Source organism: Megascapheus bottae, chromosome X (genome assembly GCF_031878675.1).
Source record: "Megascapheus bottae isolate mThoBot1 chromosome X, mThoBot2.hap1, whole genome shotgun sequence".
In the NCBI taxonomy this organism is placed as follows: Eukaryota; Metazoa; Chordata; class Mammalia; order Rodentia; family Geomyidae; genus Megascapheus; species Megascapheus bottae.
Genome location: NC_143547.1, coordinates 104,987,453 through 105,004,667, shown reverse-complemented (window position 1 = coordinate 105,004,667; position 17,215 = coordinate 104,987,453). Strand labels below are relative to the sequence as shown.

The 17,215-nt window shown below is 48.1% G+C and overlaps 1 protein-coding gene across 1 annotated transcript in view; it reads left to right on the top strand.

Annotated features, from left to right (window-relative positions):
- The window catches only part of Mecp2 (methyl-CpG binding protein 2), a 77,481-nt gene extending 61,063 nt beyond the window's left edge, over positions 1-16,418 (top strand). The window contains exons 2-3 of the mRNA XM_090326588.1: positions 5,031-5,384; positions 6,407-16,418. Coding sequence (XP_090182714.1) covers positions 5,031-5,384; positions 6,407-7,493 — 1,441 coding nt within the window. The 3' untranslated portion in view covers positions 7,494-16,418. The remainder of the gene's footprint in view (positions 1-5,030; positions 5,385-6,406) is intronic.
- The last annotated feature ends 797 nt before the right edge of the window (positions 16,419-17,215 follow it).

Below are 17,215 nucleotides of genomic sequence, written 5' to 3'. Positions count from 1 at the left end.
GTAGTTCCTGACTTGGCATTCGTTTATTGTTACTGTGAGTCTGGCTGCTTTCACTACTGGGCTACTCCATTGCATACTAGTGTCTCATCACACCAATACAGCCACCAAAAGAAGCAGGTGCATATATTTATTAGGTGTACCTGGCACTGTGACTGAGCAAGAAGATGAAGTTTGACATATACAGTAGAATATTTTAGGTGGGGGGGACATGGGTTGTTCCAACTCACATAGCAGAGGAGAGAAGAGGGCAGGATAGATGCAAGGGAGGCCTTTTAGACGTTACGTCTTACATACGTAGGTGACTGAGTGTAGATCCCTATCACCTTATACAAAGATCAGTTCAAATTGGACCAAAGACCTAAAGCTGTGAAAGAACTACCAGAAAATCTAGGGACAAACCTTGAAGATATAGCCTCCTAAGTATCCAGGATTTTAGGTGTGAGCCACCAGTTCCTGGCCAAATAAAACTTTTGTTTAAAAAAAAAGAGTGCTATTTAACTGAACTTGGAAGATAGAAGATCTGCAGATGAAGACATGAGAAAGAGCAGGCCATCCCTGGTCATCTCTGGTGACACAGGGAGGAATGAACACACGGCAGTAATGGAATAGTCACAGTAACAGGCAATTGATGCGCACACTGCTGTGTTGGTAATGACAGCGAAGCTGTGTGTGTGTCACCACAATTGGGCTTCCCTTTTTTTTCCCTTTAAATTTGTAACATCAGAAGTTGAACAGGTGGTTTTTCTGAGGATACTTCCCACTTGGTGTGAACGTGCGAACAAGGTGCTATAGTCTCCTCGTAATTATGTCATGAGAGAGTTTTTGTGTGTGAGAGAGGTGGGGAGAGGTGATTGGAAAGATAGTGTTTAGTCTCTTTGAAAAGTCTATTTCAGTACGGTGGGGGGGCAGCCTTGCAGAGTCATCAGGCAACCCAGCCCATCCTTCATTCTTTAGGTCCTTCAGAGAAGGCCAGTAAGGGTATACAAGTACATACCCATTCTGGATCTGAGCAGACCCTTGGGCAAAGTTAAACTCATTTTTGCGTGTGTGTGTGTTTTCATTGGTGGTGGGGTTTGAACTCAGAGCCTGAATGCTGTCCCTGAGCTCTTTTGCTCAGGGCTAATGCTGCTCTACCATTAGAACCATACGTGCCTCTTCTGCTTTTCTGGAGGTTAATTGCAGATAAAAGTCTCATGGACTTTCCTGCCTGGGCTGGCTTTAAAAAGCAATCCTCAGATCTCAGCCTCCTGAGTAACTAGGGATATAGGTGTGAGCCACCAGCACACAGTGGTAAACTCATTTTGGATTACATGTTTTATGTCATTTTTTAATGAGAAAATACAGTGAAGCGCCTGTGTACTTGTCTATGCACAGAATTAAAACTCACCAGATGGTTAATATTTGCTTCAAAAAATTTCAGTTCCCTTTTTCCACAATTACTTCAATATAATAAAAATAAATTTTAAAAGTAGTAAGAACAATAAAAATGTGTCAAACATTGGAAAAGATAATTTCAGTTTAAAGAACTGGATTATTATAGATGATGGGCATTCTGCATCTTCAGTGGTATTGAAAGTTCATTGTGCATTTAGAAATCGTCAGAACAGAGCCAGGAGTTTGGCCTAGGAGGAGAGTGCTTGCCTAGCTTGCATGAAGACCTGGGTTTGATTCCTCAATACCACATACATAGAAGAAAGCTGGAAGTGATAGTATGGCTCAAGTGGTAGAGCGCTAGCCTTGAGGAAAGCCCAAGGACATGCTCAGGCCCTGAGTTCAAGTCCCAGGACTGGCAAAAGAAAAGAAAAGAAAAGAGTGAGTCAGAACAGTTGATGTTAAGTATGCTTACCATAAAAACTTTTTTGCAAGCCAGGCGCGGTCGTTCACAACTGTAATCTAAGCTACTCAGGAGGCTGACATCTGAAGATCAAGGTTCAATGCCAGCCCAGGCATTAAAGACCATGAGACTCTTTTTTTTTTTTTTGTGCCAGTCCTGGGCTTGAGCTCAGGGCCTGAGCACTGTCCTTGGATTTTTCTCAAGGCTAGACCTCTACCACTTGAGCCTCAGCACCACTTCCGGCTTTTTTCTATATATGTGGTACCGAGGAATCGAACCCGGGCCTTCATGCATGCTAGGCAAGCACTTTAACCACTAGGCCAAACTCCCGGCCCCGACCCTGAGACTCTTATCTCCAATTAACCTCTAGAAAATGGGAAGTGGTACTGTGTCTCAAGGGGTAGTGCAATAGCCTTGAGCTGAAAAGCTCAGGGACAGTGCCCAGGCCCAGATTTCAAGCCGCAAAACCAAACAAAAAACTTTTTTCCTAGTTATTTTGGAGATGAATTCTCCTGGACTAATCTGTCCACACTGCCCATGAACTATTCCTCCTGATCTCAGGTTCTTGAGTAACTAGAATTATAGACATGAATCACTGGCACCTGGCTTTTATTTATTGGTATGTTGCTTTTCTATAGCAAGTTTACTGTGAATTGACACAGAATATAATAGAGGGTACATTTCTAAGAGATACTCTTGAAAATAACAATGAAATTATATTTAGATCATCCTGACATGGTTCCCTTAGTTCCTCTGTAATTCTATCTCCTCCCTCCTCCTGTCCTGTCTCCAGATAGCTCATGACTTTGTTTAGGGTACATTAATGGTAATTTTTAAAAAACAGACAAAGAAAACCAAACAGTTCTTTTAGGCCCAGATTGGAGTGTGTTGGCAACTGAGCCTGCTCCTCACCTACTCTTCCTCTTCTCTATCAATGGCACCAGTGTCCTTCCAAACTTTTAACATGTTTCCTTTTTTGCCCATACTGGGCCTGAGTACTATCCTTGGGCTTTCTCAAGGCTAGCCTCTACTTGAGCCACAGCACCCCTTCTGGGTTTGTCTATGTATATCGTACCAAGAAATCAAACATAGGTCTTCATGCATGCTAGGCAAGCACTCTACCACTAGGCCATTCTCCTGGCCCTTAATATGTTTCTGAACTCAGCCCTGCATCCCACCAGTCTACCAATAAGTTGTGTTGATTCACCCTGGGCCATTCTAGCCTCTGCTGAAGATGTAGTCTCAAGCTCCTTCCTCCCTGCTCTTCTCTTGAAACTCTTCCTTTTCCAGTTTTCTATACCACAAGATGTCCGAGAACCAAAATCACTCATTTCTCCCAGGATCCAGTGTGGTTTGTGTAGGTGCCACTGTTCACTTTGGAATATGAACCATTACAGATATCCAGAGCACAATGGTGAGAAATAAGTTAGTCCTTTCTCTGTGGTATGTTCTTAATTTGATATGGCTAAGCCCATTAACTCTTGTTTGCATTCCCCCTGATATAATAGAATTTTGTTACTTTTTGTTTTATTTCTGGTTATATAAACGTTCACCTGATTCAGAAATTACCATTAGACTCTAAGAAGAATTCAGCAAGGTCTCCTACCTGCCCCTAGCCGGCTAATAGCTTCATTCATTTCTAGGCTCTCCTTCCTTAATTTTCCTTCTTCACTCCTGCACAACAGGTACCATATGATAAAATAGTTCTGCATTTTGCCTTTTCTCATCAGAATGTATTGTGGAAATGTGTAGCAGGTCATCCAGCATGTAGCCTCACATAGTTTACCAAGTCCGTTGGTGACAGAACTGGAGGAGTTTGGAGTCTTCTGCCTGTGTTATTTTGGCATTGTTATTTGGAGTTGTCTTCACAGAATAGATTTCTAGGAGGCATTCCTTTGGTCATGTGGCTTGTACTTGGCATGATAGTGGTTTTGATATTTGAGAATACCGACCAGAGTTCCAAAGAAGCTGACCTTGCACATTAATCTCATGTATTTCTCATACTCTTAACAGTTCCCAGGTTCCAAGAAACATCCATAGTGTTGGGCAGGGGTCAGGGGGTCCCATTGAAGACAGAGTCCTGTGTGTCCTGTACTCTACCTAACCTTTCTTTTGCCCCCTTTGCCAGTAAGCACCCCTTCTTTTCTCCTCCACCACCAAGAGCTGCCTAGTGGATCAGTTCTGAAGCTGAACAAACACAGCCCATGCCCCTGCTAGCTTCCAGGGCTCATTATTTCCCATTAAGAACCCTAGGAGTCAGAGAGAGGAAAAGTAAGCCCTGTGTTGGAACTGGTTAGGCTAGTTACCCATGGACTGGGAGATGGACCTGCATGCAGAATGTCTCTAGGTGACCCCTGAAGCCCCACTTACCCTAAATTGGTAGAGAGAAAGAGAAGAGAAACAGGAACTCAGGGGCAAAGGCAGAGTGAAGCTAGGACTTTGTCACTTGATGGGAATGAACCACTTGCCACCATGATCTTCAGGGTAAGAATGCCTCGGGGGTGGATTTAGCCATTGTTGAGATGAAGCAGCTGAGGCATAAGTTGCTGAGTCATTTGTTGGGCCCATAGTTGCAAAGTTACAGTCTGGATTTGAGTTCTGTCTGTGTTGGCTGGCTCTAGCCCTGTGTGTTGTTTTTATGATTCTGTGCTGTATGCACCTCCCAGAAGTGGTCGTTCCATATCCTCTTCAGCAAGTTGTCTTGTGCCCCCACAGGTTGTGTTTTATTGAACACAGATATGTATGTTAACAGTCATAAGAAAAACAGATATGCACACAAACCTGAGGCTTCCTGGAAGGCATTCTGGGTGGGCAGCTCCCTTTCAGCAGTGGAGGTCCTCTGGTAATGTGGCCCAGGGGCCTTAGGGTGTGGGTGGTTCAGAATGGCCTTTGCCAAAGTGATGTACTAAGAAGCCCACAGTGCTTGTACTAAGAAAGACACTTGTGCCAGGTCGTTTACACTTGTGATACCAGGGCAAATACCTTTGATCAACACCACCAATAGCCCAAAGCTCCTAAAGAAACCTTTGGGTCCCAGCCTGGTCCTAGACTACATTGTCCTGGGAAAGTTACCAAGGTTTGTGTCTGCAGAAGCCTGGGCCCTCAAGTGTAGTGATGTGTCCAAATCTACCCTTGTACTCATTTTTTCGCATTAGTATGTTCTCTGTGATGCTTACATGCTTGTTTAACACTTCAGGGAAGAAAAGTCAGAAGACCAGGACCTCCAGGGCCTCAAAGACAGACCCCTGAAGTTCAAAAAGGTGAAGAAAGATAAGAAAGAAGACAAAGAGGGCAACAAGCATGAGCCTCTGCAGCCATCAGCCCATCACTCTGCGGAGCCAGCAGAGGCAGGCAAAGCGGAGACATCAGAAGAATCGGGCTCTGCCCCGGCCGTGCCAGAAGCTTCTGCTTCCCCCAAACAGCGGCGCTCCATCATTCGTGATCGGGGACCCATGTATGATGACCCCACCCTGCCTGAAGGCTGGACAAGAAAGCTTAAGCAAAGGAAGTCTGGCCGCTCTGCTGGGAAGTATGATGTGTACTTGATTAAGTAAGTAAGGCCAAGTCCTGTGTGCGTAGGGTGGGAAGGGCCGGGAGGGTAGAAGGAGGGAGGACATCTACTGCAGTGACCGCTCTTAGCTGCTCATTAAGCCAAAACTGATATGAAGCACCACACCTGGAGCTACTCATAGTGAATATTGTGACCAAGGGTGCTTAGGGTGCTTGTGGGTAGCATCTGGTGCCGCTGCCCCACCTGGAGATAGCAGGCCCTTTACTTCCACCACTCTCAGAGGCCTTGTTTGGAGATGGAATGGCACTCGGACCTACTCTGATGTTACTTTCCTCTGCAGATCAGTGGTGGGCCGAGGGTACTGACAGGGCCTCTAGGAAGTGGGAGAGACAGGCTTCATATGCCTTTAGCACTGTCCCTTTTGCGTTTGTCTAGCTTTGGAATGGCAGCTCCATGTTTTCTGTTGGAGCAGCTTAGAGGAACAGTAAAACTGAACATCTGGGATCCCAGAAAGACTAGTGCTTTTCAGAATATTTGGCCAGTTCCATTTCATTCTACAACTTTTAGAAGCAGGGTGAATGAACCATTACTATGATTCCTGGGGAGGCCGAGCACTGGGCCTGAGTTCAGACAAGAAATATTTTGATGGTGGATTAGGCTCAGGCACCGACCAGAAGAATGGGCCCTTGCCTGACAGCTCGCAGGGTATGAGGCCTGACCTCTTAGGTTGGTGGGGTGTGGAAAAGACCCAGGGAATCTAGATGTGCCGTCTGGGTGGCAGGCAGGTCCTTATGGGCTTCCATGCAACAGCTGATGAACAGAAGATACTGAGCTGTTCCACCACCCAAGCAGGCCGTTCAGGTGCCCACTGTCCCTGGTGACCTGAGTCATGCAGTGCATTATGTCTGACCTAGATGTGGCCATCCAGTTTTAGCCCATCTTGACTCTTCTTCATTAGGACTCGTGTATGAGAGGGCTTAGCAGCACGATCCTTTCTGCCCCATCTCTTGAAATTCTCATGGAAAGCCTCTAACTTCATGTCTCTCCATTTGTCCCCACAGTCCCCAGGGAAAAGCCTTTCGCTCTAAAGTGGAGTTGATTGCATACTTCGAAAAGGTAGGCGACACCTCCTTGGACCCTAATGATTTTGACTTCACGGTAACTGGGAGAGGGAGCCCCTCCCGGCGAGAGCAGAAACCACCTAAGAAGCCCAAATCTCCCAAAGCTCCAGGAACTGGCAGAGGTCGGGGACGCCCCAAAGGGAGTGGCACTGGGAGACCCAAGACAGCAGCATCAGAAGGCGTTCAGGTGAAAAGGGTCCTGGAAAAAAGCCCTGGCAAGCTCCTGGTCAAGATGCCTTTCCAACCGTCACCAGGGGGCAAGGGCGAAGGGGGTGGGGCTACCACTTCTGCCCAGGTCATGGTGATCAAACGCCCTGGAAGGAAGAGAAAGGCTGAGGCCGATCCGCAGGCCATTCCCAAGAAACGGGGCAGAAAGCCCGGGAGTGTGGTGGCAGCTGCTACTGCCGAGGCCAAAAAGAAAGCCGTGAAGGAGTCTTCCATCCGGTCCGTGCAGGAGACCGTGCTCCCCATCAAGAAGCGCAAGACCCGGGAGACCGTCAGCATCGAGGTCAAGGAAGTAGTGAAGCCCCTGCTGGTGTCTACCCTGGGTGAGAAGAGTGGGAAGGGACTGAAGACCTGCAAGAGCCCTGGGCGGAAAAGCAAAGAGAGCAGCCCTAAAGGGCGCAGCAGCAGCAGCGCCTCCTCGCCCCCGAAGAAGGAACATCACCATCACCACCACCACTCAGAGTCCCCCAAGGCCCCGACACCACTGCTCCCGCTCCCACCCCCACCCCTGCCTGAGCCTGAGAGCTCTGAGGACCCCACCAGCCCCCCTGAGCCCCAGGACTTGAGCAGCAGCGTCTGCAAAGAGGAGAAGATGTCCCGAGGAGGCTCGCTGGAGAGTGATGGCTGCCCCAAGGAGCCAGCTAAGACTCAGCCCGCGGTCGCTACCGCCGCCACAGCCGCAGAAAAGTACAAACACCGAGGGGAGGGAGAGCGCAAAGACATTGTTTCATCCTCCATGCCAAGGCCAAACAGAGAGGAGCCTGTGGACAGCCGGACGCCCGTGACCGAGAGAGTTAGCTGACTTTACACAGAGCGGATTGCAAAGCAACCCAACAAGAATAAAGGCAGCTGTTGTCTCTTCTCCTTATGGGTAGGGCTCTGACAAAGCTTCCCGATTCACTGAAATAAAAAATATTTTTTTTTCTTTCAGTAAACTTAGAGTTTCGTGGCTTCAGGGTGGGAGTAGCTGGAGCATTTGGGGATGTTTTTCTTACCGACAAGCACAGTCAGGTTGAAGACCTAACCAGGGCCAGAAGTAGCTTTGCACTTTTCTAAACTAGGCTCCTTCAACAAGGCTTGCTGCAGATACTACTGACCAGACAAGCTGTCGACCAGGCACCTCCCCTCCCACCCAAACCTTTTCTCCATGTGCTCACTAGGGACAAGAGAGCAGAGGACACTCCCATTTTCGGTGCCATTGGTGCCCTGTCCACAGCTCCCCTAGTGTGTCCCCCCCACACTCACAACCACAGTGGGACAGGGAGGTGTGAGGCAAGAAAGACTGTCGGATTCTTTAGAGAAGACGACGGAGAAGGCCAGCGTCTGTGGCCCACATGATCCCACCGTGGTGGCACAAGTCTGGCCCCATGCCAGCCCCAACCTAAAACTCACAAGGACATTTCATGACGGGACAGTAAAGTAGCACCTGTCTGCTCCGGCTCGGACATGGCTAGGACAGAGTTCTGAACTTCTGGGTGTACACTGCCCTGGGCCATGGGAGAGGGCGGCCTAGGGTGAGGTAGCATCGCCCCTTCTCAAGGCCTGTCCTCCAGTGGGTGGTACTAGAGAGAAGCCATGGAGGTGGCAGGACGAGGCACGGGCAGGCTGGCCCCAGGGCCATGTCCAGCCGACAGCAGGGTAAGCAAGACTCCTAGTTGGTCAGAACAGTCTGTGACTAGTAGTTAGGGACTTAGCGGATAGGACAAGGAAAAGTAGGGAGGAGAGGAAAATGTTCTTCCAATTACTTTCCAGTTCTCCTTTAGGGATAGCTTAGAATTATTTGCACTATTGAGTCTTCATGTCCCCACTTCAAAACAAACAGATGCAAATCTGAGAGCAAATTGGCTTGCATTGGTGACCCTTTGTCCCACAAGCCACCAGACGTGATGGTGTTCAGAACTACCTGGATCTGTATATACCTGCGCTTGTTTTCAAGTGGGCTCAGCACATAGGGTTCCCACGAAGCTCCGAAACTCTAAGTGTTTGCTGCAATTTTATAAGGACTTCCTGTTTGGTTTCTCCTCTGTCCTTCCATTTCTGCCATTCTTCCTTTCGCCCTTTTTTTCTCTCCCCCTACCTCCCAGTTCATGCCCTTCTGTCCTAGGCAGCTGCAGTGCCCAACTAAATGCTGAGCTGACGCCAGTAGACTTCAGCCCCTAGGACTCTCCCTGCCCTCCTGCCCTCCTGCCCACTGCCAGCACCAGCCTCACCAGGCCTTGAGCCCTGAGGGAGCCCTGGGCTCTGCTGTCCACCCTGGCCTGTGGAGAGTGAGAGGATAATGAGTTCTTGCTCTCCTAGGCAGACCCCTCTTCCTTGGTTTAAAAAAGGGCGGGGGAGGGGTAAAAGGCTTTTCAGATCCTGAACAACGAGCCTTCCCACCCTTCTACTATCAAAAAGCCAGGGTCAGGGAAGCTGGGCCACGTTCAGTAGCTGAAAGGCACAGAGCTCAACCACCCTACCCCACCCCACCACGGCCACACCTGCCAGTTATTGAATGCCGCAACGGGCTGCATGCCCACCTAAGAAGTCTGGTGTCTAGCACATTGTGGGAGGGCAGAGGCAGACTCTTGAGACTGAGCTCTGGGAGTGGCAGTTGGGCCCCCAGCCCTTCTACTGCTTACCCTCTCCCCCATCCCCAACTCCTAAGTCCTTTCCTAGTGGAACTGGGTAACTTTTGTTCCCTGGAGACTGGATGGAGCTAGCACACCACAAGTTTCCATCACTGGTCTATATGTGTGTTGGGAGGATTTAGAGGCTTGGGCTTGCTGATCAGTTTTCATTTGGGATCCCAAAGTTTTCCCCTCCGTTCAGGAAGTCCTTATCTAGCTGCATATCTTCATCATATTGGTATATCCTTTTCTGTGTTTACAGAGATGTCTCATATCTAAATCTGTCCAACTGAGAAGTAGCTTATCAAAGTAGCAAATGAGACAGCAGTCTTATGCTTCCAGAAACACCCACAAGGCACGTCCCATGTAAGCTGCTGCCATGAACTGTCAAGTGCGTGTTGTCTCGTGTATTTCAGTTACTGCCCCCAGCTTCCTTGCTACAAGTGTAGTAGTCATGAAGGAGTGAAACATCATAGAAACTGTGTAGCACTTCTTTGCCAGTCTTTAGTGGTCAGGAACCGTAGTTGACAGTTCCAATCAGTAGCTTAAGATAAAACTGTGTTTGTCTCTTCTGGAATGGTTAGAAGTGAGGGATTTTTTTCCCCATTCTGTTTGTAGAGTCATAGTTGGACTTTCTAGCATATTTGTATCCATTTCCTTATACTGTAAAAGCAACTCCTGCAACCAGACCCCGGGCAGCCAGTCCCTATCCCTTCTGCCTGCTCTGCTGTTGGTCCTCCTGGTCTCACTTCTGACTCCTCACCAGGAAGGAAAGTGGGGGTCAGAGGAGAGTATTGGGAATCCGAAGTGAATCCTTTGGAACTATTCTTCCTCTAAAGACAAAAGGTCCCTGCCACGCAGTGGCCTCACACTCCTGGCAGCCCCGAAGGACACTAATGCACACAAGCACGTCACCAAGAAATACTGGTTGTAGTCAGCTGGGGGGCAGGAGGGTTGTGCGCTAAACTTAGTCCGATGAAATATGGCTCCCAGGCTGGGTGCCATCTGTTCCTAGGAAGAAGAGTTTGGGGGCCACCAGGCCCTTGTGTCGCCTGGGCTGCTTCGGCATTTGTGAGTAGGAGCACAGCACTTCAGGTGGCATTTTCTTGCCATTGGGCCTCACTTGCAGCTCCTTTGATACTCAGCTTCTCTCCCCTAGAGTTCATTCCAAAACTGCAGCTAGTACCTGCAGCTGTTTAGGGTTTTCTCCATTTCTCTTTCTTCCCCATTCCATTTTCGCCCCAAAATATAGGTATCTTGTGTCAGTGGCCTTTAATCAGGCAGCTTTGGCCATTTATCACACTAGCAGCCAGGGGCCCTGTAGCTCCCAGGCTGCTTCTGCCTTGGGGTCAGGTTGATAAGAAGTTGGAGGGAAAGCCTTAAGCCATGGGATAATCAGAAACCATGGCTGGCCCAGATTTGGGGTGTGACCTTGATTTTATTTGTACTCAAAAGGCTGGGTCTTTAAGGTCACATCCAGTCAGTGTCCCCAGTCCTGGTCTAGTTGTTAGGTACTACCTCCTCTTCCCAACAAAAGCTGTTAAGTCCTCCAACTCTTCCCAGGTATCACCATGCTGGTCTGGCCCCGCCCTGCCCCTCCCCACCCCGCTCCGTCCTGCCCTGTCGTGCTTTCTAGTGGCTCTGTCACAATCAGTGAAGTTGCTGGCCTTCACAGTGCGGTGAACTTGGCTCTAGAACAGCACCTTTCTGCTGGTGCTGTATTCCTATGACAAAAGGCACATGGGACACTTAGACATGCCACCTCGCCCAAGTCTTAGCAGTGCCAAACTAGCCAAGGATGTCAGTCTTAGCTAAAGGGATGATAAAAACTATGACCCTGGAATGGGTACAGACAGCACAGTGGTATCATTCCAGACTAGAAGCCACAAACATTCGAAATGGGAACCGGAGCAGCCCCCAGATTGTCATTTACTATGGACAGTGATCATGAAAAAGGGTAATGACCAAAAGCAGACTACCAAGTTTGGTGGCAGGAGACGTTTCCTTAGCTGACAAGACCTCTGGATTTTAAATAACTTTTACTACGTGGCTTAAGCCTAGGAAAGAGCAAAGAGGTATGAACTGAATCCACCAGGTGGGACCAACCAGATTTCATTCAGCCCAAGTTGAGGCTTCCAGAGCATTCCATCCAGCTAAGCTCTCTGGGCTGCCTGAGCTAAAGGACATCACAGATACTGGTCCTTTGAGAAAACCTTTGTGTATCTCATTGTAGCCTGTGTCCTGATTGTCCAATTATCCCCAGATTGTGTCCTGATTCAGTTACTTACAACTACAGATTCTAGGAGTTGTGGTGTAGACTTTGGGAAGTAAGTAGTTTCGAGAGCTGCTCTAGGCTATGACATAAATAGCAAAGTGCCCAGTTGAAGAGGACCTGGAGAAGTGGGGATAGGGCAGGGCCAGGACAGCTGCAGCAGAGCCCCACACCTGGGCCAAACCCTCTGCTCCCTCTGTGCCCTCTACTTACCCTTCTTCCCTGCTCTCTGCTTCATTGAACCAGCTCCACTCGGAAGGGATTTGATTCTCTCCATTTTGATGTCTTTCTCTTTTAGATACTCTATCAATCTTTAGAAAAAGCTTAGTCTAATTGTTCTAAATCGCTAGGATACTGCCTCCCGCCAGGGTCTAAAATTACATAGCAAAGGGGAAAAATTGAACACTGAAACCAATTCTCAACAATTTAGAAGGAAAAACCTTGAAAACATTTAGTAGAAAATTACATTTTCATGTTTCTGAATAAGAGCAAGCTTTTGCAAAAAATGCTAATCTAAAAATACTTAATGCTTGGCCTAAGATGTCTGGTGAGTGTTACCAGTGAAAGCAACTCTAGCCTGAAGCCTCCTGCATCTGAGGTAGAACCAGGGACTTCTTGAGGTTCTGGGCCTTTTATCAGTAGAAAGTCATTCAATTCCTTGGGGAGCAGTCCCTAAGGACAGAGTTTGTGACCCTGATATTGGGGTGATATGGAGGCTGGTATCCTGCCTGGTCCCAAAGCTACAAGAGGCTTTCTCTGGATGTGGAAAATGGAACATTCACCACGGAGCCTGAAGGCTCTGTACCACCCAACTTCCTGCTCTCTGGCATCCTGCTCTGGGACCTCCCTTCCACATGCCTCCCCTTCTGCTCTTGGGTGCAGATGAAGGGGCTGTGTGGCAAGCACCCCAGCATTCATTCCATTGTGAACTTGCTCCTCACCCCAGAGCCTCTCACTGCCTTTCCAAGCCACCTGCTTGCCCTGTTGAGAGGCACAAGAGCCTCTGGGGCCAGGGAGTGAGGGCAGACCCCACCCCTCCCAGGCTTTGCCAAGACTGGGCCCAGATCCTCACAGAACAAAGTCTAGCCTTTGAATCCATGAACATTTGCAAATGGCAACTTGCAAATGGCCTTTGCCCTTCGCTCCTCCCTCCCATCTTACCTTTTATCAGGTCCTGCTCAGCAGTGAGAGCAAGTGTGGTTAAAAAACAAAAGGCCATGAGGGTTGGCTCCTGCCCACCAATCGTCCCTCTCCCCACAGTGTTCGTGTGTCAAGTGGCAAAGCTGTTCTTCCTGGTGACCCTGATTATATCCAGTAACCTATAGACTATACACATAGGCCTGCTTTATCTCCTCTATCCTGGGCTTTTGTTTTGCTTTTTAGTTTTGCTTTCGGTTTTCCTGTCCTTTTTATTTTGTGCACCGACTAGACACACAAAGCAGTTGAATTTATATATATATATATATAAATATATCTGTATATTGCACAGTTATAACTCATTTTGCTTGTGGCTCCACACAAAAAAAAGACCTGTTAAAATTATACCTGTTGCTTAATTATAATATTTCTGATAATCATAGCATAGGACAAGGGAAAATAAAAAAAGTAAAAAAAGAAAAAAAAAAGACAAATCTGTCTGCTGGTCACTTCTTTGGTCCAAGCAGATCCGTGGTCTTTCCTCGCTTCTTTCAAGGGCTTCCCTATGCCAAGCAAAGGAGGCTCCAGGAAGCACCCAGATTTTGTAATCCATTTCTCCTGTGCTTGTGGAAGGGGTCCCAGCCTCTGGGTACAGAAGAGTTCACCTCAGCAGGTGGATGCAGGAGTACTCCCTTGACCTGCTGAGGTCAACCTCATGGGCACAGGCGGATCCCCTTCATCTGGGGGTGGGGGAGCTGGCGGGCACGGGGTCGGGTAACACCCCAATCCTTCCAGTGATCTGGTGAGGGCTAGCCCGTGTGCGATTGGCCTCCCCTACCACCCCTACCAGTGAGGCTCAGAGCATCTCCCTCTCTCCATTTGGCCCGGTCCAGGGGCTGGAGGAGAAATGGGAGACGAGACCTAACTCCATACTGGTGAACTACACCAGGTAGAATGCTAGACACCCCAGAATCACATCCAACAGTCCAGTAGGTCCCGTCCAGGAACTAGCAAAGACTCCAGAAACATCCCTTTCTCTTCTCCCCATTCCCACAAGTAATTGCATTTGCTTTTGTAATTCTTAATGAGCAATATCTGCTAGAAAGTTTAACTGTAACAGTTCTTTTTGATCATTTTTAAGTAATTAAAAACAGCAAAACATAAAATCCAGAACTTGTTCTTCCAAAGCAGAGAGCGTTATAATCACCAGGGCCAAGATGTTTCTCCCCACCCCACCCCCACCCAGACATCGTTTCTTCTGAGGCCAGAATCCAATAGAGTCAATTGTAGACCCTCAGAGTGGCCACACTACTCTTGGGCATGTTGGAGGACTTAAGGCTGGGGCAGCCTGTGGGCCTCCATTCCTCCAGAGTCTGCTCCAGTGTGCCATCAGTATTAGGAGTAGATCGCCGCCAGTGTGGTATAGAGGCAAGAGGCTATTGCTGCTGATTTTTCAGCCATTGACCCTGGTGGGTGACCACATGTGTCCCCCCCCCTTCTTTCTGACTGACCTGAAATCAGCACCCAAAATTAGCCTCATCTGTTGCCCTCTGTCCCCGCCCAGTTCAATGTTTCTAAGACAGCTGGACAGTGGAGTGCAAAGGCTTGCCGAACTTAAAGTCTACTCCTTCCCTTGCTACCATGGCCTCCTTTCCCATTTGATTTGTCACTGCTTCAATAACAGCCGCTCCAGAGTCAGTAGTTGATGAATATATGACCAAATATCACCAGGACTGTTACTCAATGTGTGCCGAGCCCTTTCCTCTTGCTGGGCTCCCCGTGTACCTGGACACTGTAATGTGTGCCGTGTTTGCTCTCCTCCTTTTCTTCCTCCTTTCCTTGCCCTCTCCTTGTCTTTCTGGGGTTTTTCTGTTTGGGTTTGGTTTGGTTTTTATTTCTCCTTTTGTGTTCCAAATATGAGATTTTTCTCTACTGGTCCTTTTAACTGTGGTGTTGAGGCTTATATTTGTGTAATTTTTGGTGGGTGAAAGGAACTTTGCTAAGTAAATCTCTTCTGTGTTTGAACTGAAGTCTGTATTGTAACCCTGTTTAAAGTAATTGTTCCAGAGACAAATGCTTCTAGACACCTTTACCAACAAAGAAAGTATTTGGTGGGAAGGGATGGTAACTAAACCACAAGGGGTGATCTGAAAAGATGACCGTGCCCAGATCAGCCACAAACTACCCAAAGAGGGAGTCACAGCCCAAGCCACAGCCTCTCCATGGCCATTTTCAAAGTGAGAGGAAAACCAGTTTGGGTTCCACCCAGTGGATTCTTTCTGCTCCACACCCCTAGATTAGTAGCATCATTGTTGTTTTTAAAGAAAGACAACGTTGATGCTCCTTGAGAGCCAGGAGGGGATGTGACAGTGGAGCTTATCTGTTGTCACTGAACAGGGTGGGGAGGAGGGAAGAAGACGAGATTGGTTAGGCCTGAGCTTGGAGCCAGGCGCCTCACTGGAGCACAGGTGAGAGACAGGTTGGAGAGAGGGCTGGCTACTCCCTTCCTGATGTACCTTTTCCTGGACAGACCCAGACAGTAGGTATTATTATCTCCACAGCATACCGTGGGGGGAAGGGGGCATCACTCCAGGACGTTCTGTAACACCCCATCCTATCCTCTGTACACGTCGCTAATGACACATCTCCATTCCCCATATCCCAGGGTTATAAAATGACAGCAGAGTGTCTTTCTCTTTCTCCCACTCCTCTCCTCCCTCCTCTGTGCCCCCTCCCTCTCTTTCATTCTCTTTCCCTCTCTTCCCACCCCTTCTCTCTGCTGTCATGTAATCCCCAGAAAAATTTGGATATGAGACACTCCCTTCTCTTCCCATGGCAAACAGATCCTTCGCCGTGAAGTACAGATTGTTCTGGGCTCATGGAACAGGGACAGATCTGTGCTCCCTTATTGCCTCAGGCGAGGAAAGTGCTATGTGGAGTTATCACTCGCTTGCACGTGGGGTTGAGTCCTTGGAAGAATCAGGCGAGGCTTCTGCCCCTCCCAGTCCAAGTCCTGCTCCCTTCTGCCAGCCTGAAGGCTGAGAGCTGTGGGACAGTGCTGCCAGTGACAGGCCACCCTGTGGTAAAAGCTGGCTCCAGCCTGGAAGCCTGCTTGAGGTTGAGCTGGGCATGGGGAGAGATCCAGGACAGACTTAGCTAGAGGGGTCTTTAAAAAGCCCTCTGTTGCATTCACCTTCAGTTTTTGTGTTTTGGGACAATTACTTTAGAAAATAAGTAGGTCGTTTTAAAAACAAAAATATTGATTGCTTTTTTGTAGTGTTCAAAAAGGTTCTTTGTGTATAGCCAAATGACTGAAAGCACTGATATATTTAAAAACAAAAGGCAATTTATTAAGGAAATTTGTACCATTTCAGTAAACCTGTCTGAATGTACCTGTATACGTTTCAAAAACACCCCCCACTGAATCCCTGTAACCTATTTATTATATAAAGAGTTTGCCTTATAAATTTACATAAAAATGTCCGTTTGTGTCTTTTGTTGTAAAATCAAGTGGTTTTTTCCTAAGGTTCTTTTACTATTTGAAAAGATGGGCAGCACGCAGTTTTATTTTATTTTTGTAAGTTTTTTAATACATGTGAAAGCAAAGAATACTCAGCATGCCTTTCTAAGTGACGCGTTTGCACCTTTTGTTGGGAAGTACTGTATCCTGTGCTGTTAGCATTCTCGATAAATCTCTCTGTGAAAGTGACTCAAGGTCTGGGCTTTCATTGTAAGTCAGCAGTCCCCTCCAGTTCACCTGACAGCATGCTGGCGCACTTGAACATTGGATCTGGCTGTTTCGGAACGTGGATAGCCACTGTCAGGACTGTGGTGGGCAGGACAGGAAATGAGCTTCGTGTGCTAGCCTCCCTGGCATCTTCAGCCTGCTCCATGCCAGTGCTTTCCAGACACAGTGCTTCAGCACTTGACAGGGAGGGCCTGGTATTCATATCCCTGCAGCACCACCGTCTTCTTCCTGAGCTATCAGGAATACTTCCTACATCCTGAGAGGCTGGGAAGGTTTTGTGTGCACTCAACCACCCCAACCACCCCAGCACTGATTCCTGTGCTCCATACTAGCCAAAACCTTCGCATGGCCCCTTCTGATGTCTAACTAGGATTTCAGACTGCCCAGATGCATGCTGAGGGAGTTCTCAGAAGAGCATGAACTCTCAGGAGGCCCATTAATGCCACAGCTGTCCTCATTAGGCTTGTGTCGGGCTGCAGGAAAAGACAGTAACACAGATCAGAGGGCTTGTGGATTGAGTCAGGCTGGGTCACATGCAAATGCATGCACACCTTCTCACTCCTAGCTTTGACTGTTAGATGAAAGAGTTGGAAAATTCAACCAGTAGATAATTGGGCATCTGTGGGCTAGGTCTACTCCAGGAGCCAGGGTCCCTCAGTGGGAAAGGGGAACCTTGTTTCTGCCTTGTAAAACTTAGCATGTGTGCACATGAAAATGTCTATAGTCCCTCCGAGTAAGGGCTGTCCCATAAGCCACTA